General features: G+C 47.4%; 1 protein-coding gene across 1 annotated transcript; it reads left to right on the top strand.

The window, feature by feature from the left end:
• Nucleotides 1–4,129: 4,129 nt before the first annotated feature.
• HRH2 (histamine receptor H2) lies at nt 4,130–21,931 on the top strand (the record flags this gene model as incomplete). The annotated part of the gene is made up of 2 exons (XM_080922123.1): nt 4,130–5,202; nt 21,739–21,931. 2 exons carry the CDS (start codon nt 4,130–4,132, stop codon nt 21,929–21,931), a joined length of 1,266 nt encoding a protein of 421 aa, XP_080778249.1.
• Between the last annotated feature and the right edge of the window lie 105 nt (nt 21,932–22,036).

Genomic DNA, 22,036 nt, shown 5'->3' with positions numbered 1-22,036 from the left:
CATTCTCACCTGTCCATTCAGACAGTCACCAGGCCTGTTGAGCTCCAAGATGAGCATTAAGGTGGGGAAACCACAAGAGAGCATACACATGCACACACTTCATACTGTATATACTTTTCCCATTATATGGGCAATCAAAAAGGATGGATAGATGGATGGATGGATGGATGGATGGATGGACAGACGGGTGGGTGGGTGGGTGGGTGGATGGTTGGTGGGAAGATGGATGGGTGGGTGGATGAATGATTGACAGATAGATTGGTGGGGGTGGATGGATGAATGGATAGTTGAGATGGATGGATGGATGGATGGGTAGATGGGATGAGAGAGACGGATGGATGGATGGATGGATGGATGGATGGATGGATGGATGGATGGATGGATGGATAGATGGATGGATGGATGGATGGATAGATGGATGGATGGATAAACAGGTGGGTGGATAGATGACAGATGATGAATGGTGAGATCCAATTGATCAGACTAATTGAAGTCTAATCAAAGAGTGAGCATTCAGGGAAGCCACCAGAGCTTTAACTGTGTACATTAGTCAGTGACAAAATACCTAAGGTAAACAGGGAAATAAGGATTTCTTGGGCTTGTAGCTCTAGAGGTGCCAGCCTATGGTCTCTTGTCCCTGTGGCTTTGGGCTTATGGCACATCATGGCAGAAGTGCATGGCGAGAGGTCTGTTCACCTCATGGCATCCAGGAAGCAAACAGAGACCTGAGGGTATTAAGAAACCCGTGTCTCCTTCATTAGGCTTACCCTAATGAGCTCATTTCCTCTCCGTAGGTCCTCCCTGCTAAAACTTCCACCACCTCTACAAATCACTCTGGTGGCCTTTGACATATGGGCCTTTGGAGGCCACTCCTCCACACTGTAGGACTGAGTCTGAGTTTGGGTTCTGCCAGGTATCAGAGGAGTGACATTACTTGGGTCTTCGTCCACACCACCCCTCGAAGTTAAGCAGAGACAAATTCTCTCATCCCTGGAACTGTCCTTAGGATCCCATGATGGTTTTCTGCTAAGCGCCACATCACCCAGGCCAGGCCTGTTACCCAGTATAGATTCCCTGTAGTTTACTGACCTACCTATCACCCTCTTCATGGTGGAAACTCATGTTGTCGCCATATTTTTTGCCACTTCCAACAAAGATATTATTGTTGCCCGTGTATCTGTGGTCATGTCACCTCAGGCTGGGTAACAAGAAAAGGGATTGGTTAAATCTTAAGTCCTTTAAAGAGATACCCATTATACACTTAAAAGAACCTAAGGAAACAATAAGAGGTGAAAGAGTGAAGAGTGTATATGTGTGGGTCTGTGTCCTGCCTGTATTCACACAGATGGACAGGGGAACTATGGAAGGCCTTCCTCAGTTCAAATATCACAGATTAGCCTCCTGCATGTGAGGGCTAGGATGGTTGGGGCCACCCGAATGCATCTGGAATACCCTTACCACAACAACCATACAAGTTCTTACAGAGGAGAGCATTTAAGTACTTACCGCCGTGAGCATGTAAGTTCTTTGGCAGTCTGAACGTTTGACAGAGTGACCCTTTGCGTTAGCTACTGTGGGGCCAATGAGGTCCTAATGGGCGAAAGGGCCCATTGGCAGCCCACACAGAGATGATATGGTCTCTTAGTGTGATCATTCTACTCACAGGCTATGGGGTGGGGTGGAATTAGCACCATCCAAACTCCCCCAGCCTTCAGAATGCTTGTGTGTGGAAAACTCTGGGAAACCTCGTGCTAAACAGGAAGACGGAGAGATGGATCCTGGAAGACTTAAAAAATTCATAGCAGTCACCTCTGCATCCCTGGCACCCAGAGCTCTGCAGCACACCCAAAGAAATGATTGTTGAAGAAAACAGGAGGGAGGGAGGGAATTTCTAATCATATTGAGAGCTGCCTTGCTATGACAGTAACTTGAATACCAGCCTAATGCCAAAATGCCTACAGCCAACTGTTAAAGAAATGCAGAGGGAATTGCTATCAGAAATAGGTAGTCTCAAGAAAAAAAAATGTCTATCCTATTGCCCCCTGTCCAAAGTTAATTAAGTGTGGTGGTAAGCCCTGTGCAGTTTGGGCTCTTCTGGTAATGAAAAACTCCTCCAGAAATAATACCCAGAGGCTCAGCTCACAGGGCTAAGAGGCTGAGGCAGCTGGAGCAGCAGAGGATGCTGGGGAACTCTGGTCCCTGCTCCAGCACAAGCATAATAATCAGAGGCTACGTCCATATTCAGATTACAGAGCAGCTCCTGGCCAGAGCTCCAAGAGGCAGAATTTATGTCCCACAGCGATTCAAGCTTGCTTCTGAGACGGTTCTGCTGTCATTTGGATTTTCCACAGTTTTGGTCCTCGGGAAAGCATGCTGGCAACTCTCAGAAAAAAACAGGAGGGACCTGTGTAGAAGGGGGCTGGCCATGAAACAAGGTTGTTTCTTGTCAACCAGAAGCACAGGATGTTACCACTGGAGGGGATGTGTGCAGTCAATCTGGTGTCAGAGACTGTGCGTTCAGGAGAGAAGGGAGAGAGAGATGGGAGGGAGGGAGGGAGGGGTGGAAGGGAGTTAGAGGGAAGGAAAGTTACTGAAATGCCCGAGAAGGTGATACAGTGGTAGAGTAATCACCTCCACACGATGGGCTATTATACAACCATTAGAGTTGAGTGAGCCGTGTACCAGCTGATTTGGAAATGGAAATGTTTACACTGCTAAATACAAACCAGTGAGACTTAAACATGAGTGTTGAACCCTGAGCAAAGATGGAGTTGACAGATCATGGTGACAAAATGAAAATGAAGGCTAGCCTTGCACCTGATTTTTACAGAAGATAGGAATGCTTTGAAGTTATTAGGGTATAGGAGAAATCACAATGATCTTGTAGCAGGAAAAAAAGCAATATGAAATTTACAGTTCCACGCCTACCACGAGGCCTGATTGGAGCACAGTCTGTGCATTCCTTAACACATGGTCCTAGGTGGCTGCTTTTAGGTGACAGTGGCAGTAAGTTCAGCAGACACCCTGGATGCTGCAAAAATAATTTAAAAAGAATATAAGCTGCCTGGTCCTTTCTCTGAAAAAGTTGTCAGTCCCTGGTTTAGAATGTTTCCCACACTTAATAAGAGTAAACTGGGCTGGAGAAATAGCTCAGTGATTAAGAGTACCCACTGTTCTGCCAAAGGTCCTGGGTTCAATTCCCAGCAACCACCTGGTGACTCACAACTATCATCAGTTAATGAGATCTGATGCCCTTTTCTGGTGTGTCCGGAGACAGCAACAGTGTAGTAATATTAAATTAAATAAATAAATAAATAATTTTTTTTAAAGTAAATTGAATGCATTTATTTATCTACTCATTCAATGCACCATTTAATCAGCTGAGGACAAATGCCTGCCTACCAATGGAGTCGGGCAGCAACCAGAGAAACAAAAGCAGTCTTGTCCTAGACCCTTCCCTCCACTTTTTTTTTCTCAAGGTATTTCAGACTTACATCCTGGTACCCTTCACCACCTACCATGTGCCCTGACCATCTTGGTCTTATCTAAGGCGGGATAGCTAAAAGAGTTCCCATTGCTTCCTGATCTCTCATCATGTAGTTGATGTCTAGAAAGACTCATCTTGGAGCAGGTCATGCTGTTGGTCTAATTCTAAAGTTCTAAACACGCAATCTTTACATTTTCAGCTCCTATGACCCCAGAGAGGGTAGCTAATAGTCTTCTACCTTAAGTCATCGATGGGAACAGGTACCAGCCATGGAGAAGGACATGACAGCCTATGTGTGTGATCCCTTGCATATAAAACCTAAGCCACCTCAAGACACATCCAGCAGTGCCTCAGACTCCATGAGGAACCTAGAAGGTAGATACTTACTACAGACCTGAGAGAAGTCTGGCTTGGAAGACCAGCTGAGGACTGGGGTGTGAGCTTTTAAGGTCCTGTCTTAACTTTATTTTTACCCATGTCCTGCACTTAACATGAATAGCTTGACCTATTGCTAGAACAGCATTGGGTCAGTCACTAAGCCCTCCCCAACTTTCCTTTGGTTTGGTTGGGAGCCCTTTTGTCAGAGCTGGAAGAGAAGCAACCAAGGCCAAGAGGTGAGTGTAAAAGCCATAGGGCCCCAGAATGGAGCGCAATGGCACGATTCATTCCTGCTGCTTGGACTCTACTGCATTGAAAGTCACCATCAGTGTGGTCCTTACCACCCTCATCCTCATCACTGTTGCTGGCAATGTGGTCGTCTGCCTGGCTGTCAGCTTGAATCGTCGGCTCCGCAGTCTGACCAATTGCTTCATTGTGTCTCTGGCAGCCACTGACCTGCTTCTTGGCCTCCTGGTGTTGCCCTTCTCTGCCATTTACCAGCTGTCCTTCAAGTGGAGCTTTGGCCCTGTCTTCTGCAACATCTACACCAGCCTGGATGTGATGCTTTGCACAGCCTCCATCCTCAACCTCTTCATGATCAGCTTGGACCGCTACTGTGCTGTCACGGACCCACTGCGGTACCCTGTGCTGGTCACCCCAGTTCGAGTTGCCATCTCTTTGGTCTTTATTTGGGTCATTTCCATCACCCTATCCTTCCTCTCTATTCACCTAGGGTGGAACAGCAGAAACGGGACCAGAGGGGGCAATGACACCTTCAAGTGCAAAGTGCAGGTCAACGAGGTGTACGGCCTGGTGGATGGGCTGGTCACCTTCTACCTGCCTCTTCTCATCATGTGTGTCACCTACTATAGAATCTTTAAGATCGCCAGGGAGCAGGCCAAAAGGATTAACCATATCAGCTCCTGGAAGGCAGCTACCATTCGAGAGCACAAAGCCACGGTGACACTGGCAGCCGTCATGGGAGCCTTCATCGTCTGCTGGTTCCCTTACTTTACTGCATTCGTTTACCGGGGCCTGAGAGGGGATGATGCCGTCAACGAGGTGGTCGAGAGTATCGTCCTGTGGTTAGGCTATGCCAACTCAGCCCTGAACCCCATCCTGTACGCCGCTCTCAACAGAGACTTCCGCACGGCGTACCAACAGCTTTTCCGCTGCAAGCTTGCAAGCCACAGCTCTCACAAAACTTCCCTGAGGTTGAACAACTCTCTGCTGTCCAGGAGCCAAAGCCAAGAAGGTCGACTGCAGGAAGAGAAACCCCTGAAACTGCAGGTGTGGAGTGGGACAGAACTCACCCACCCCCAGGGAAGCCCAGTCAGGTAAATGGTGTGGGTTGGAAGTGCTGGGAGACACCCCACCCTCTTGTATAGATGATGCTGAAACCATTCCATGAACATTTTACAGAAATCGCCTCTCATCTTCCCAATGGCTGGCTCTCTTAGGCAGAACCTTTACCTTTATTGTTAAAGGGCCATATTAAAGGGAACAGAGGGTCACGGAGATGGGACCTGGACAGAGGGCTCCTCCCTCAGAGGCCCTTCTTAAAATTGCCCTTCCACTCAGGTAGCCTAAGTATAAGGCCCAGCTCAGGAGTTGTGAGAGATCAGTTTTACCCTGGAGAGAGCATGCAAAAGCCATGCGTGAATCACTTCTTCCTTGGGGAGTGTTACAGTTGGTAGAGGATGAGAATGGCAGTGGTTGGGAGGTGTGGCCTCAGTGAACCACAAGTGTGGGCCTGGTGTGTAGAATTTGGGGAAGGACAAACACAGGGGTGAGGGACTGGTGGCTTTGGGAAGGATGATGTGGTTAGCAAATCTGGGCCATGGAAAGAAAGCTATTGTGACCCCTTTGATGTGAACTGGGTGAGCCTGTGGATGTTTAAGAAGGGAGTTGCATTGATCCATGGATGGAAGAGAGAGAAAAGCAAAATCTTTTAGGCTACTTTGAAAGCAAAACAACCCCCCCCCCAAAGAAAAACAACCAACCCTGTAGAACACTGTCTAAGAAGACTGCAATAATAGTGGGGGCTGGGGGACACATAGAAGGAACACAGGGACAGCAAGATTCCACCTCTTAGAGGTGTCCAGGCTGGGAAGAGAAACAGAATCAAAAATGAGATATCAATAAACTCACCGGGACAAAGTCACTGTGCAGGGTGCTGCAGGGACCCATGGCACTGTCTTGGGAGGCACTGAGGAAACTTGATGTGTGCAGAGCCAGCTCCTGCTTGAGTCATGAAGACGGTCTTGAAAAGCGCCCAAAGGAGGAGTAGCTCAATTAAGGTGTCTTCTCTTTCTCTTCCCACAGACCATGCCTTAGATGGCTACAGTGCTGGTCACTGCAGCCAACCCAGTCATTCCTTTTCTTGTCTATTCATTTGCAAGCCCTGATGGTAGCTCTGAGTTCTGAGGGACAGCTGAGGATAGAATTGCCTATGAGGTTCCTAGGCTTCATCCTGTCTGTCCTCACAGGCGCCATGCCCTCCTATGGGTGGGTCCTCCCATAGACTGCATACCTGCTCCTCTCCTCCCTCTGGAGAAAAACCTTATTGTTCCTGAACTCTTGCTACAGTGTCACAAATTGCATTATTCTGGCCTCTGGAGTCCCAACACATACAAACTATCAAGTTCATCCTCCAAGCCAGCACAGGGTGTCTCTGCACCTGGAGACTTCCTGTCCCAGCCCAGTGGGTAAAATGCCCTCCTCAGTTACATCTTCCAGCTCTTTCACAGAGCTGAGTTCATCCGGAGGGAGAATAAAGGCAGGGTTACAGACTACACAGGAGAACAAAGGGTCCTGTTTGGTTAGTCCTGTGCATTGCTTTGTATCAATCATCCCTTCTAGCTCCTTAGCAGCCTAGTAACACACTTGGCAGAAATGACTAAGTTACACCAGGATCCTTTCATTTGCTATCTGCAGAGGCCAAAAGAGAGCATCAGATTCCATAGAACTAAAGTGATAGACGGGTCTGAGAACCTGACATGGATGTTCGGGATTGAACTGGGTTTTCTGCATGAGCAACTCTCTAGCCCCTAACCTAAGACAACCAAGACAGGTAACCAAGGCTCAAAGAGCCCAAAGTGCCTCGAGGGTTGGAGTCCCAGTTAGGTACCTCCTTCACCTTCCAACCCTCTTCTTACCCAGGAGCCAGAGTGGCCTCCAGCTCCTGAGTTTGCCTTCCTTCCCTCTAAAGCCATACAGGCTCTTTCAAAAGGCCACTCAATTGAGGTCTAACTCTTCTGTTGCTTTTGGAATGAAGGTCAAATTCTACCCAGCCACAGGCTCTGAATACCAGGAGCCTGCAAGTGCACAATTTTCTCTTGGGCATATATGGTCAGCACTTCCTAGGCTACCACATGCTATCCTCCTGCCTTCAATTTGAGTTGTGTTTGCCCCGCTACACTATAAGCTCCTGGGGGGGGGGGCAGGTCCTACCCATGTCAATCACTGCTGGATCCCTGACAGCTAGCACTGTGCCTGGCAGGCTGGTAAATGAACGAATTCCTGTCCTAGGTCTCTGAGAACACAAAAAAGTGGTCAAAGTCACCCACTCTAAACATTAGGAAACCAAGCCTCAAAGAGGGAAGTTGGGGAGCCTAGAAAAGCTCAGGGAGAGCTTGTTCCCTTTTCATATACATTGAGTCACAGCAGGCCCTCCTCCACGATTTGGAGCCAGAGGCAGATCTCACAGAAGCATCCAGGGCCATTTCTGAGTCACAGAGCCTTGGGTGGGAAGTCTCTCCCAACCCGCCCACCCCCACCAGCTGTCAGATGGGTCTGGAAGACCAAAGGCCCATGATAAAGACATAAAAAGTGTCTCTAGCATAGGACAGCCATCCATAAACCGACCCTTCACCACAACATGACCTTGATATGGCGGGGAGGATAGATGAGGGGAGGGGGTAAGGGGGAAGGTGCCTTGTTTACTGTTTCAAGTTCACCCTCTAGAGATGAAGTGCTAATACCCATCGACATGCCAGGGCTTCTGTCTAACAGACATTTTCCTAGAGGAGCTGTTATTAAGAAGGGAAGTTTTCTTCACCGGCCTAAACGTGTTGGCTGGTTCAAGAGCCCAGATCTGTTTATTTGCTATTATCCGACTCTCTAACTTGGCCTAGGTGCTTGGTACATTGGTTTCAGCATTTAACAGCTACCCCCCTAAACAGTAAATGACAGCAGCTGCCCTCCGTCCCACTGCCTCCTGGGTCCTGCTGGCTCTCTTGGGCAGGACACGTCTCCCTCCCTGTCCTGAGGTTAAGCTACCCAGAGGTTGGATAGACCCAGCATGAATCATGGTGCCCCTGTTTACTGGTAGGTGACACTTCTCAGCCTGAGGCAGCAACTCTGACTGCCTTTGGGAGTGAGGGTGAAGGCCCTTACCATCCCTGGTGTACGGCAGGCACGTGAACAAATGTGTTTCTTGGTCATGAGCCCGTCTCTTCCTCTTCCCAGCTGTATTTCATCTTCTTTCCTTCTCATTTCCTCAGGTACCATCAGTCAGTTCAGGTACAACCTGCCTACCTGTGTAAAGTGCACACGCCAGTGGTTTCACAGAAGCGTATGTCTACTGTCGTTAATTCTGTGGTGCTCATATTCTACCGAGAGAGCCCCCAGTTTCTTTCGTTGTCACCTCCTAGTTCCCACAACTCATTCCTTCAGCCTCTCACTTAAGGAACAACTCCACATTTTGTGCTTCTTTCACTTAACACGATGGGGTTTTTTTTGGTTTTGGTTTGGTTTGGTTTGGTTTTTTTAATCATCTGGTCTTTACTCATTTTTTTTTTTTTTTTTTTTTTTGGTCTTTGTTTTTCTACCCTTCCTTCTAAGACCTAATTCTCCTTCACTGGGGACAGGTGAGGGCATAGTGGACACAGGGAGGAGGTTCTATGGTCTTTGGACACAGATAGTCATCCACAGGATTGGCTGAAGAAGTCTAGGCTAAGGCAGTCTCTGGGACCACCTCACTGGCCCAGATCCAACCCTCTTTTTCCTCCCTCCCAGGTGGGTTCCTAGCAAATGCCTAGCAAAGCTGCTCCGTGAGCCAACAGCCACAGCCACAGAAAGCCTCGGATTCTTCTTTCTCTGTGAAGAGTGTGGTCTATGGGAGTCCCTCTTATTTTCAGAGGAAGTCATGGGGAGTGAGAATAAAAAGAGCAGTAGGAACCCTGTCATGGTTGATCACTCACTGGAAATAGCGCATCTGGGGATCATACCAGGTGGAAGTTGAACCCCTACTTCAACTTCTTCCCCAGACTGTGTCCCTCCCCTGGCCTTTCTCTAAGGCAGGTTCAATAGGCACTGCTTTCCCAGGGCCTGAGAGGAGAGGAAAGGGCCACCAACTTGTTAACTTTCAACTTTAGGAAGAAAGACTTCACCCAGGTGAGCAGACACTGGAAAAATACAAAAGCCCCTTTCCCCATGGGACATAACCCCAGAATAGCATGTAACTTGGCAGCAGGAAGAGAGTCCCCCCCAACCCTGCACTTGATGCTCGGGGCAGAGACTGGCCGGTGGAAAGGTTGTATATCTTCCAGGGCCACAGAAGATACCGAGGCAGGAAACAGATGGGAATTGTTTTATCCCTTCAGAGTATCAGTTAAGTTCCATATCTAAATTTGTAACAGAGAAGCCAAAGATCTTATTGCCTATTTCTTTGCAGTATGATGTCTACATTAAGATGCACAAATACTGAGTGTTCTGCCGGGATTGCCTGAGCCATTCAGAACTGTGTCTCCCTGCACTGGTTCTTTACCTAAAAATGGCAGCCTATGCCATAGAGCTGGGGAGTGTGCACGGCCCCAACAACTCAGAGTCTGCACACTGCACACTATGGCATCTGTACAGTTGTCTGTCTCTTAACGAGGCATTTCTCAAATCAGGTCAAATTGCTATTGCTCAGTCTGCCTATTGCTCAAAGGCAGCCATGATCAACAAATAAATGCAGGAAGGTAGCTGGGTCCCGTTAAAGCATTGTTTACCAACACTAAAATGTCAGTTGCGTAACATTTTCATGGGCCATGAAGTGCTACTTTACATTTTTATAGCCTTTTTTATTGGAACAGACAGTAGGTAGGATTGGACTCATGGACTATAATTTTCCAATGCTGGTGTTGGGGTAAGACATGAATACCAATTCCCAGCTATGCATTCTGGGACTTTAAGCATAAACTTGCCCTCTCTGAACCCCAGTTTTCCCATCAGAAAAAAAAAAAAAACAATTAAAACCACCTCCCTAAAAGGGGCAGGATGAGATTGAGCACCAGTTCAAACAGTGCCTGGTACAGTTTTGTCTACACCTGGAAAGCAGTGGGTTTTATTTCCGGGGATTTCTCGGGATACCACAGAGTCACTCAGTTGTCGCCAGAGCCTCCTGTCCTTCTTCTGAAAGCTGGGAACTTGGATTCGCCACAGGGGACCCTTCCAACAATCTCTACCTATCAGTGCTTAACAAGGGAGGAAATTAGGCCCGCAATCCCAACTGTGTCATGTCAAGTGTCTCTGGCGGTGGCAATGGGGAACGTGGTTTTCATACTGATGAATTGCTTAGTGTGTAGAGGCAGATACAGTGAAATTTGTTCTTGTCATGATTAGCTATAAGTGCCAGAGCAGGGCCAAGTCAAGACATCGCCTCTGCACAAGGCGGCGCTGCAGCCTTAAAGACCGGCAGCCTGACTTACTGGTGCCTCTGCCTTTTCCATGGAGGTATCTGTTGGCTGTGACTCTGAGAAGGTCACATCTTTCTCAGAGACCCAATTTTCTCACCTGTAAAAGAAACAGCAGTGAGCCCCAGAGGTCTTTGCTTTGGGGTGATGCTGGTATTTCTGTAACGCTGAAGCTGTTTATAGCAGAGTGTTGGGAACCAGGTTGGGACAGTATTCCAGGGTATCTACATCTGAGACTCCCCTGACTGAGCTGTCGCATCCTCCCTGCCCAGAGATAAGAAGTACATGGGGGCCTGTACCAAGTGCTGAAGGGTGGCAGGGACTGCCACGTGACCATCAGTAGGTCTCCTTGCCCTGTATGTGCCCCATGCTAAAGATCACAGCCCACATAAGACTCGGTACCATCACCCACAGACTGGCACGCAAGACAGGTGGCGAGGGTGTGCCCGACTCTATTGCTTTTAATTCATCCCAGACACAAAGGGCAGAAAAGGGCCAGAGAGACAAGTCCACCCAGGTTCAGCCAGGTAAGCTGATGGATTTACTGAGGTCACGTGAGCATGTGCAATTCAGACAGCTGCATCCCTGAGGAGCTGAGTAAGCCTGAGGGACACTGTCACCATGTAAGTCCCCAAGTGGTTGCCCCACCAAAGGGTCTCCTCCTCCAAACTGCTTGCTTTTGCATAAGCTCAGGACTGAAGGTCGTTTCTTGTAAGTTTCATGACCCTCTGAGCCTCCCTTTCACCTCTTGGAGGGAGTGTTAATTTTTGTTCAAATACAATCTACAGTTGAAAATCACAGGGGATCCATTATTCTTACTGTCCATGTCCAGGTGCGCATGTATGTGGTGACAGTCCTGTGCTCTGCCCTCATCTCTCCCTTTGGAACCGGTCTCTATAAAGCTTTGCTGCCACCCCCTCCCTCCCTTCCTCCATCCCTCCCTTATCCTCCCCTCTTCCCGTTGGTGGCTGACGCTTGCTCTGATTCATCAAGTCTTTGATGTATCCAGTCTTGATTTTGCCAGCTCACTCCTAATCCCCATAAAGCTGGCCATTGGAGCACCTCCTGGAAGCTGTCTCCCAGAGGCAGCCAGCTGGCCTGGGTATTACTTCCTTTCTCTAACACGGCCTCTGTCTGAGAAGTGTGTCTGCACCTCCGTTTGGGTACAGGAAGAGGATTGTCAGCACGTGCCGGGGTGTCCCCAGGGTAAGAGTCTTCCTTTCTTTCTGCACAGGGAGCAGACAGACCACGATTTCACAGATGAAGGAAAACCTTAAGTTTCCAGTGTCAGACACCTCTGTCACCTCCATCTGTGACCCCAGTGACTCTGTATGCTGAAGGCAGACACTACAGGACTCACCCCACCTCCAGCCTCTGGGGTAAGTTCCCCAGGCTGCCTGGATCCCTCTAGACCTGTCTGTGGCATTTCTGTGTCAGAACAATTGGAATGTATAACCTGAGTGACAGCTAGCAGCTGCTAAGCTTTTGGGGACACTATCAGGAATCAGTCCTACGCATAGGCCCTGGCCCATGTTGCATTTGGTCTGTTTGCTGCCGTAAGCAACTCCAAGACCAACATCCTTGAGCAGAGAATGCACAGATTTCTGTCAGACTTTTCCTAGAAACTGAGTTTCTAGACACGGGGTTCCGGGTCAGAGGGAAGGGATATTATTTTCGAGCATTTCTTGCACTTTGCTTGTCTCCGGGACAGGTTATGGGCCTTCCAGCTGCTAGCCACATCTGAAGGTATCACTTCCTCAGAGCCTTATCAGCAGTAGGAGCCTGTAGGTGCCGCGTGGCCAGCTGACCAGAGCAGAGGATGAAGACCAAACAGGAAGAAAGATCACTGGCCTAGAAAGATTGTGGTAGGAACTCAGAAAGAGGAAGCATTTCTGTGGTAGCTGAGGAGGAGCCATGTGAAGGAAAATCCTGTCCTAACTTCAAGACTGGAGAGCAAATTAGGGACTCAGAGAAGAGACTAGCATGGGTGCGCAGGAGCCCCAGAGCAGGGTCTAATGGCAGACTCCATCAAGTTTCAGGTTCACTATTGATTGATGGGCATGCCACTTTGCCAGCCTCAGCGGTGAGGGCAGAGAGCTTCCAGGATGCATCAGATGCCCTGCGGTCTTTTTCATAAGCAGCCTAGCATGAGTTTGGAGGGAGTTTAGGATCTCTTTTATCTTAGATAAGCAACCCGGGGGCTGGTGGCATGACTTTGTGAATGAAGGTGCACTCCAGCAAGGCTGATGACCTAAGTCTAATCCCCAGGATCCACATGGTACAGAGAGCTGACTGTCCCAAGCTGTCCTCTGATCTCCACATGTGTACCATGGCATACATGCATGTGCTCTCTCTCTCCCCACCTCCCTCTCTGTCTTTCTCTTTTAAACATGCACACACACACACACACACACACACACACACACATTCATTTTTTAAAATCCAGTTTTAGGAGAGGATTCACAAGGAAATAGGGTAAACAAAGCTAGGACTAGGGAGTCCTGAGTGCACACACATTCCAGAGAAATAGAACCATGTAGCTCCTGGCCCCCAGCTCTGCTTCATGCATCCTGAGGAGAACAATGCAGGAAGTCTGGTGCAGCTGGTCTCCCCAGAAGCCACCATCTTTATTTGCTTTGAGTCCACGGGAAAATGGCCAAAAACTCTGGGTTCCAGGTATTCATCTAGAGATGGTCAACAAACGCTCTTCTTCACATGGGAGTTGTAGAGCGGAGTGAGTCTTGTAGATTCTCACAGGTTTTTGTCCAGTGGTCCAGTGCCACTGATGACAAAGAGATGGAGAGGAGCTAAACAGGAAGTAAGGCTCCCCACACCCTGTTTCCTCTTCAATCCATCCACTCATGTGCCATAACATACCCAGTACCAACCTGTTGGCTGTGCTGCCCAACTTGTCTGACCTTTGGCACCCATCCACAGTGTAGTGCTCCATCTCCAGCATTAGTGTGACAAGCACCTAAGTATACAAGGTGCCTGGCGCTCAGGCCTAGTACACGGAGCTTCCAGTTAATGATGGCTTTTCTGTGGTTCCCATCTCTCAGTGCCCAGAGTTTAGATCTAGCAGGTGTGTGTGGCCTACCTCCCTATACCTGCCAGCAACATGTACCTGGCAAGATCTGAATCTCTGGAAACCCAAGCTGGTACCCAGCCAACCGGCTGCTAAGAGAGTCCCAGGCCACACACCCAGCACAAGCTCAAGATGGATGTAAGATCACATACTTTGCCTGGAGAGAGAATATCTGTGAGAGCCACCTAAGCTCCCTTCCCTGCACCCTCCCAGTGCTGAGAGACTATTTCCTGCCAGGGGGTGGGGTATATTGGTCAGCGTTCTGTCCCTGAGGTGGAACAGCTGAGGTAGCAGCTTCAAAACAGAGGTTGTCCTTGGGTTGAGAAGTCTCAGGGTGTGGCTGTTGTCTGCTTTGCTTCAGGGCTGAGGTGGCAAGTGCATCAGAGAATGTTGGGGATCAAAGGGCTCACCTCATCCTCACTGAGGCTGGTGGCAGAGAGAAAGGAGGCTGCTGAATTAAATGCCCTTCTAGAGTACACTGTCAATGGACGACTTCTCTCCACTAAGCCCTTCCTTTGAAAGGCTTACACCCCAAACCACCCTGACACATACACCCCCACTAGTACACCTGACTGACCACCAACTTTAGGATGTGCATCTTTGTGGGAGGGGCAACAACAAAAGGGCAAGCTCCTTTCCCTCATCTTATGAGACACTCACTGCTTCCACACAGAGTCCTGGGGAAGGGCCAGCCTAGGCCACGAGGAACTTTCCAGAAACTTTAGACTATTCCCAAAACCCCTGTGCTCCAGAGCCTTCAGTAGGAGACCATACCTCAATCAAGACCATCCAGATACCACAGAAAGGATGCATTTCTGTCTCCTCTTCATCTTCTCATCATCTGTCCTCAGAACACAGCCCCAGCTCATGGTAATCCCCCTGTCTCACACCCCCAAACATTTGGAGATGCTGTTGAATTCCCATCCGTTGCACCAGGCAAAACACAAATGTCCCCCTTCTCATACCTCAGAACAGGAAATGGCTTCTGTCCCACACAGCTCTCTTGACAGAGCTGGGTCTCGCTCACAGGCAGGGTAGACACACATACTCATGCACTGAACATGCACATCTCTGTGCATGCATACACAGCCACACATATGTCCTCTTGCTTTCTGATCACTTGAAGGTCAACATGTTGTTGTCTGTCTATACCTCAGCCATTGACCTGTGCAGTTGTCACTCATAAGTTACTGGAGGCTGATTACCCATCTTGTTGTCTCTAAAGCTATCTTTCAGTATCATTCAATCACATGCATGTAGTCTGCCTTCCAGAGAGCACACTCATCATAGGAAGCAGGCAGCATGCTTTGGAGTCAGACGGCTCAGGCTCAGGCTGCCCTCTGATGAGGATACTTAGGGTATCTCCACGTCCCGGGAGCTTCAGCTTTGTGATAAAAACATTTGCTTTGTAGCATCACTGAGATAATAGAGGAGAAAGGGATGTGGTGGCCAGTTAAGGACTCAGAGGGTGTTGCTTCTTGTCAATCAATTTCTGAGATTTTTTATTTTTGGCATGCACTGTGTGTATCATCAGTTTGTTCTCTCCTTCTATCAGTTGGTTCACATCCCCAGGGATCAAACTCAGACACTGTTCAAACATACCCAAGGACATTTCGGATATCTGTGGAAATGACACCACCACCAACATACACATTTCCACACACTCACATGCACACACACACACACACACACACACACACACACACACACACATGCATGTGAGCACTCATACACACTCCACATCCCCACTGTCTGCTAGGGTTCCTGTCTTTAAGGCTCTGGCAGGCTAGATGTGGTGAGAATCAGGGTAGCCAGCAAGCAGGTGAGGACTGCCACAGTCTATTGGAATAGGCACTCTCACACCTGCCTATCTAAACTGGCCAAGTCAGAAGACAGGAAGGTTGCTGTCTCTTGAGATTGACTGAAACAGTTATTCCCCAATACACACACACACACACACACACACACACACACACACACACACATACACACACACTCATGGAGGTTAAAGGGGTAAAGGTGATTACTACCAAGCCTGATGAGCTGAGTTCAATCCCTAGGTCCCCGCATTGTGAAAGTAACAAACTAACTGTTACAAGCTGTCTCCTGACTTTCCATATGGGCAGGGTTGCATATGAGACACGTGCAAATAAATGCTTGTGGTTTTTCAAATGTAAAAAGAAAGGAAAATTTGCCGGTTGCCATTACAACACCCTTAGCTTAGTCTGGGATACAGAGAAGCAGTCCCGTAGCCAGCTCAGGGAAGTAAGTGCAGAGACTTGAGAGGAGTTGGTAATTCCGGGAGACCTGGGAGACAGCTGCCCAAGGAGGTGACAATGGAACAGCCTTGCAACAGAGTAGAAACAGTTGTCAAAAGAGAAATGGAGGGCTGGGGACATAGCTCTGTGGTAGAGTTAGCAAATCCATCCCTGGGTTCCATCTCCAACACCCTGAAGGTGGCGAAGAAGAAAAGGGTTTGTCAAGTGCTAAGAACAACACACACAGGGTTAGACACAAGCAGAGCAGCTGGTGGTTCTGTCTGTCCATCTGTTCTGCAGGCAGTAAAGGCCAATGGAAGAAGGCCCTGGAGCTTAAGTTCTGGAATGTTGCTGTTATCACAGAGAGAAGCCTGGAGTCTGGATATGAGCTGAGGGAAGGAGCATGGGTGCTGGGTTCTGACCCCTGGTGGCTGAATGTATTCTAACACCCTCAGCTCATTCAAATAATATGTAATGAGTATTCTTAATCTGGACACTGGGAAGCACCAGTAACAGAAATTTGGTGAAGAAAGACAGATGGAGGTGGTCACTGACTCACAGAACAGTGAGGTCAAGAGTCTCTTGAGTGTGACTAGCTGAAAGTCACCAGAGACTGGTCCCTGATCAGCTCTTGGCTTCTCACTGTCAACAGGCTTCCTTCTCTCCTCCCCATGTGACCTGCAGCTGGCCCATGCTCCTGTCTTTCAGTCTTTTCAGACCCAATAGAAAGGTGCACTCCCCCATTCTACTCCAGCAAATGTTCCAAGATTAAGTTTCATTGACTAGGTATTCCCCCCAACATGTAAAAAAAAAAAAGAAAAGAAAGAAAGAACGAAAGAAAGAAAGAAAGATCAATGATGAAGCAAAAGTAAAACCATCAAAAAATTTTTAAATTAATTGATAGAATTGGGTCTTGGTTTTTCTATTCTGAAACACAGCCAAGGGGAGAAGGTCAGCTTCTGCTCTTCCACGTGAGCCAGAGTGGGGAATCTCGGGGCCAAGTTAAAGTGTTCCCAGGAGAAGACAGTGAAAAGGTGACCCTGTTTTCTCTGGAGCCCAATCAACAGTCTTTTGCAACAGTCTTTTTGGGCCTCTTGGCAGAAACGGGTTATGGGGCTATGAGAGGGGTGGAGAGCCTTCTAGTGTCTCTAAGAACCTAGGCTGGAGTCTGCACACTGTGGGACTCCTATCATGGTTTGGTGTGGCTGATGGCCTAGGCTATTGGACTTTGCACATATGTGGGTCAAAAGGCTTTGGGTAGCCTTACCTTAAAAGGGAAGGCAGAAATCCATGAGATGCTGTGGAAAGAGGGTGAAGAAAGGGACAGTTTGGAAGGAAGCAAGAAAATATTTAGACAGGGTAGGCTAATGGTGAAATAGAAATCAGGATGAAAGAAGTGAAAATAGATCAGTAATCTCATTGGTCAATGGGATAAAATGACCAAGTAAAAAGATATGATGGTCTGGGCGGCTCACACCTGCAGTCACTGGGGATCTGGGTTCAAGGCCTGCCTGGGCTACAGCGTGAGACACTGTCTCAACAGAGGTGTCTGGGACACAGCTCAGCTGAGCGTGCTGCACAGTTCTCAGAAGCTATGCGGGGCTGGCAGGAGAGAACTGGCTGGGAAAACCTGTCCTCTGACCACGGCAAGCATGCTGCAGCATTCACACACCCTGAACACTACACAGCCACCAGTAACAATAGTGAATAAGGTATGCAGCATTTGCACACGCTGAACACCACACAGCCACCAGTAACAATAGTGAATAAGGTCTGCAGCATTTGCACACCCTGAATAAGGTCTTAAAAGAAGAAAGGGAGATTGTCAGATTTTAATTTTTATACATTTTATAATAAACATATTTAACAAAAATGAAGCAGAAATACTGATGTATAAGGAAGAGAATATATATATGTGTATATATATATATGAGATAACATACACTAATACTAACAAAAATAAATATAGCTAGCCCTATTATATCATACAAAATAAATTTCGAGTGGAAGGTATTATTAAGGATAAACATGGCCAACACATTTTAAAGAGAGTTAATCTCCCAGAAAGATAATTTTAATTCATATGTACCAAATGACCCTAGCTTGAAAAACATGTAGAGCTAACAGAAACACAAGGAAAAACTTACAGCTCATTAAAATACAAAATGTATAATATATTATCAGTATTCAAAACCCAGGTCTATGAGTATTGATATAAGAATATAGTTCTTTATAAACACAATTGGAAGTGTAATACTTCTTCCCAGTGAAGGCAGAACACATTTGAACACAAAGGAGTTGTCTAGAGCTGGGTGTTGTGGCACACACTTTGTCCCAGAGGCAGAGGCAGGTGGATCTCTGTAAGTTCAAGGCCAGCCAGGGCTACATACTGAGATCCTGCCTCAAAAGAACAAACCAAAGAAAAAAGAGTTGAGTGTCTACTAGTAGAACTCCATTCATGGAGCAGTCCTCTAACGATCACAAAATGAATAGCAGAAGAAACGTTTGCTAACTTGCAGACACATTCTTTAGTTGGTGGGATGAAGAAGGAAGTCTTTAAGCTGTTGGGAAATAAAGTTGAAGACAGGAGAATGGAAACCAGACCTCAGAGCAGACGCTGTTCCTCAAAGTGCCCCAAGGGAAATGCAGATATACGTGCTTAGAACATAAACAATGAGTTTGAAACGTCATAACTAGAAGTTCAATTTAGAAAGTTAAAAAGAGGGCCTGGAGAGGTGGTCCAGGAGTTAGGAGTGCTGGCTGCTCCTCCAGAGGTCAAGAGTTCAATTCCCAGTAGCTATGTGGTGGCTCACGACCATCAGTACTGGCGTCCAGGTGCGCGTGCAGGTAGAGCACTCATATCCATTAAATAAATAAATAAAATCACGTTAAAGAAAGAAAGCTAAAGAGATCAACACCGTGCACCCATACACAGGAAATAAGAAAACAACAGAGCAGACATCAATTAGTGAAGCAAAGAGACAAAGGCTTGGTCAGAAGACTGCAACAAACCCAACAGCAGTTCTGTGGAAATTTCTGGAAAAACCAACAGGTCCATGGCATAAAAAATGTAGCATGTTTTTGTAGATTTTTGGTGAAATTAAAACTAATGATACCATTGGGATCAACTCCATGGGCACCCAAAGAGAAGCAAAGATTGGGTGGAGTTCAGTCAGCACCACACAAAGGTAGGAAAACCATCTGCATGCTACAAATAGGAACAGAAAAGATCGGGAAGAAAAATGGGGGGAAAGTATTGGATGCTACGTGTCTTAGGGTTTCTATTCCTGCACAAACATCACGACCAAGAAGCAAGTTGGGGAGAAAAGGGTTTATTCAGCTTACACTTCCATATCGCTGTTCATCACCAAAGGAAGTCAGGACAGAAACTCACACAAGACAGGGACTTGGAGGCAGAAGCTAATGCAGAGGCCATGGAGGGGTGCTGCTTACTGGATTGCTTTCCCTGGCTTGTTCACTACCAGCCCAGGGATGGCACTACCCACAATGGGCCCTCCCCCCTTGATCACTAGTTGAGAAAATGCCTTACAGCAGGATCTCATGGAGGCATTTCCTCAGCTGAGGCTCCTTTCTCTGTGCGAACTCCAGCTTGTGTCAAGTCGACATGAAGCCAGACAGTACACCCTGTGACACACAAAAGCCAACTCCAATATCAAGGGCAACATTCAAACTTGTAGAAGGAAAAAATATCGAATACTTTGATGACTTTGGGATGTAAAATAAATCATAAACAAACCCAGAAGGGAAAATAAATAAAAACTCGCTGGCTATTAAAATGTAGGCCAGGGCTGGAGAGATGGCTCAGAGGTTAAGAGCACTGACTGCTCTTCCAAAGCTCCTGAGTTCAATTCCCAGCAACCACATGGTGGCTTACAACCATCTGTAATGGGATCTGATGCTCTCTTCTGGTGTGCAAAGTATACATGCCGACAGAACTCTATACACAACAAATAAATAATTCGTTTAAGAAATGTAGGCCAATGGGGGCTGAGTTGTTGACACAGTGGGTAAAAGCACTCAGCACACAAGCATGAAGAGCTGAGTTTGAATCCCTGGAACCCACATTAAAAAGCACGGTCATGTGTGCTTATAATCCTGGCATTGAGGGCGGAGACAAGTGGATCTCCAGAGTTTGCCAGTCAGCCGACCCAAAAGTTCAATGAGAAACCTGTCTCAGGTTAATAAGGTAAGAATAAAAAGTCAGCCTTAGAAGGAAAAAAATAATCATAAATCATGACACCATCTATATTTTAAAAAATGTAGGCAGAACAAAATATTTGCTAAAATGAATTGGGTGCTAGTGAAGTTCGACTTCTTCTCTTAAATATTCTTTACACCATGTATATGTACTTATAAAGTAGGAACTGTATGGATGGCTAATGTATTTTATTCAAAAGTATCCAATAGCTGAATTGTGTACTAAGATTTGTCATAGTAGGGGGATTATCCGAGTTGTTTATTTGTGTCTTTTTGTTGGTTCTGTGTGCTGACATTTTACATGTCATGATGAATCATTAGGCTCCTTAGAGAGCAAAAGGTAGTTAGCTTCAGCCTGACATGGCTCCTCAGTAGTAATTTCAGCAAGAAGTACTTTCTCAGAGCTACCGGAATGTTCGTCCAAGGGCAGACACCTCCCAGCTAACTTGGCCAAATATGTACATTGCTCATGTGGGAGCAAAAACCTCTAAAATGCCACAGGCCTGACCCTGAAGTCCAGATGAAGTTACAGAGTGTTAGCAGAGAAGGCCAGGGGCCACCTGGGAGTTCCCAGCAGAGACTCAGCCAGGGTATGCCACACACAGAAGGAGGCTGGCAATCAGCAGAGTCTTTGTTCATGGAGCCTTGTAAAGCCAGGCATCCGCAGCCGTAGCCACGGTGTGATGGGCAGAAGTGTGCAGGAAAATGCAGTCTTCATCCCTCTCTCTGAAAGGATGGAGGAGCTGTGAGCTTGATTGTCCCGCTGGACAGCAGCAAACTTCAGTGATTTCCCAGACTTCCCCAGCTCGTGCTAGACATGTGTGAGATGGCTCTAGGTTCCATCTCCAACACTGCAAACATTGAGAAATGACACAGATATGACACACATTACCTAGGTCCCCCTACTGCAGGAGGTGCTCACTTGAGTTGTGTTTTCTGACCCTGGGTTCTTACCAGAGTTGGGGATTACCAGAGATGGTTACGAGTAGCTTCATTTGAGACTCAGAGGATCTGAATGTATCCCACCAGCACAGCATGCACAAAGAGAGCTGGCATTAGAAGGCATGGCCCCTGGATGCTCCTCCTATAGGGTGATGGCCTTCCCTGCTGCTGCCCATAGAAAGGGAAGAGAATCCTGAAGGCCATCAGACACTAACCAGGCTTCAAAGAAGCACAGCAAAAAGGCTCATCCCATGTGCTTGTCTTGGTGATCACCTGTTATAGCCTGCTTTCTGTTGTCATGAAAACAAACAAATGAACAACAAAAACCTCTATAACCAAAAGCTGTTTGGGAAGAAAAGGGTTTATTTTAGATTATGAGTTATAGACCATCATGGCGGAAAGCCGGGGCAGGAACTCAAGGCAGGAACTTGAAGCAGAAACCACCAGGGCAGCTGCTTACTGGCTTGCTCAGTAGCTTCCTTACAAAACCCATGTTCTCTGCCTAGGGATGGCACCACCCACAGTGGATTGTATGCTCTTACACCAATTAGCAATCAAGAAAAATCCCCACAAATAGGCCAATCTGACAGAGGCAATTTCTCAACTGAAGCTCCCTCTTTCTGTGTCAAGTTGACAGCAAGTTTAGCCAGAACAGTGCCCCATCTCTGACCTGTGCTTGTGTCTCTTCAGGAAACCAGCATTGTCTTACACTACATGCTCCAAAAACCTCCTAAGCTGCTGCAAGAGCCTATGGAGGCTTTGTTTGCTCCAGCAACACCCAGAAGGACCTTCAGAGGAGCAATTGGGGGAGCCACTGCCTGAGGAGACAGAAAGGACACCATCACAGGAAGAATTGGGGGCACTGCCCCGTGAGGCTGTCTAGATCCTGCCCAGGACACCAAGATACTAGCCTTATTACTTGGATCTCCTTTCTGGAGCCCCTGTAGATCAAGTCCCACCAAACCACTGAGGACAAACTTTAACCTGA

This window comes from Micromys minutus (genome assembly GCF_963924665.1).
Source record: "Micromys minutus genome assembly, chromosome: 1".
NCBI classification, from domain to species: domain Eukaryota; kingdom Metazoa; phylum Chordata; class Mammalia; order Rodentia; family Muridae; genus Micromys; species Micromys minutus.
This window is presented reverse-complemented; position numbering and strand designations above follow the sequence as displayed.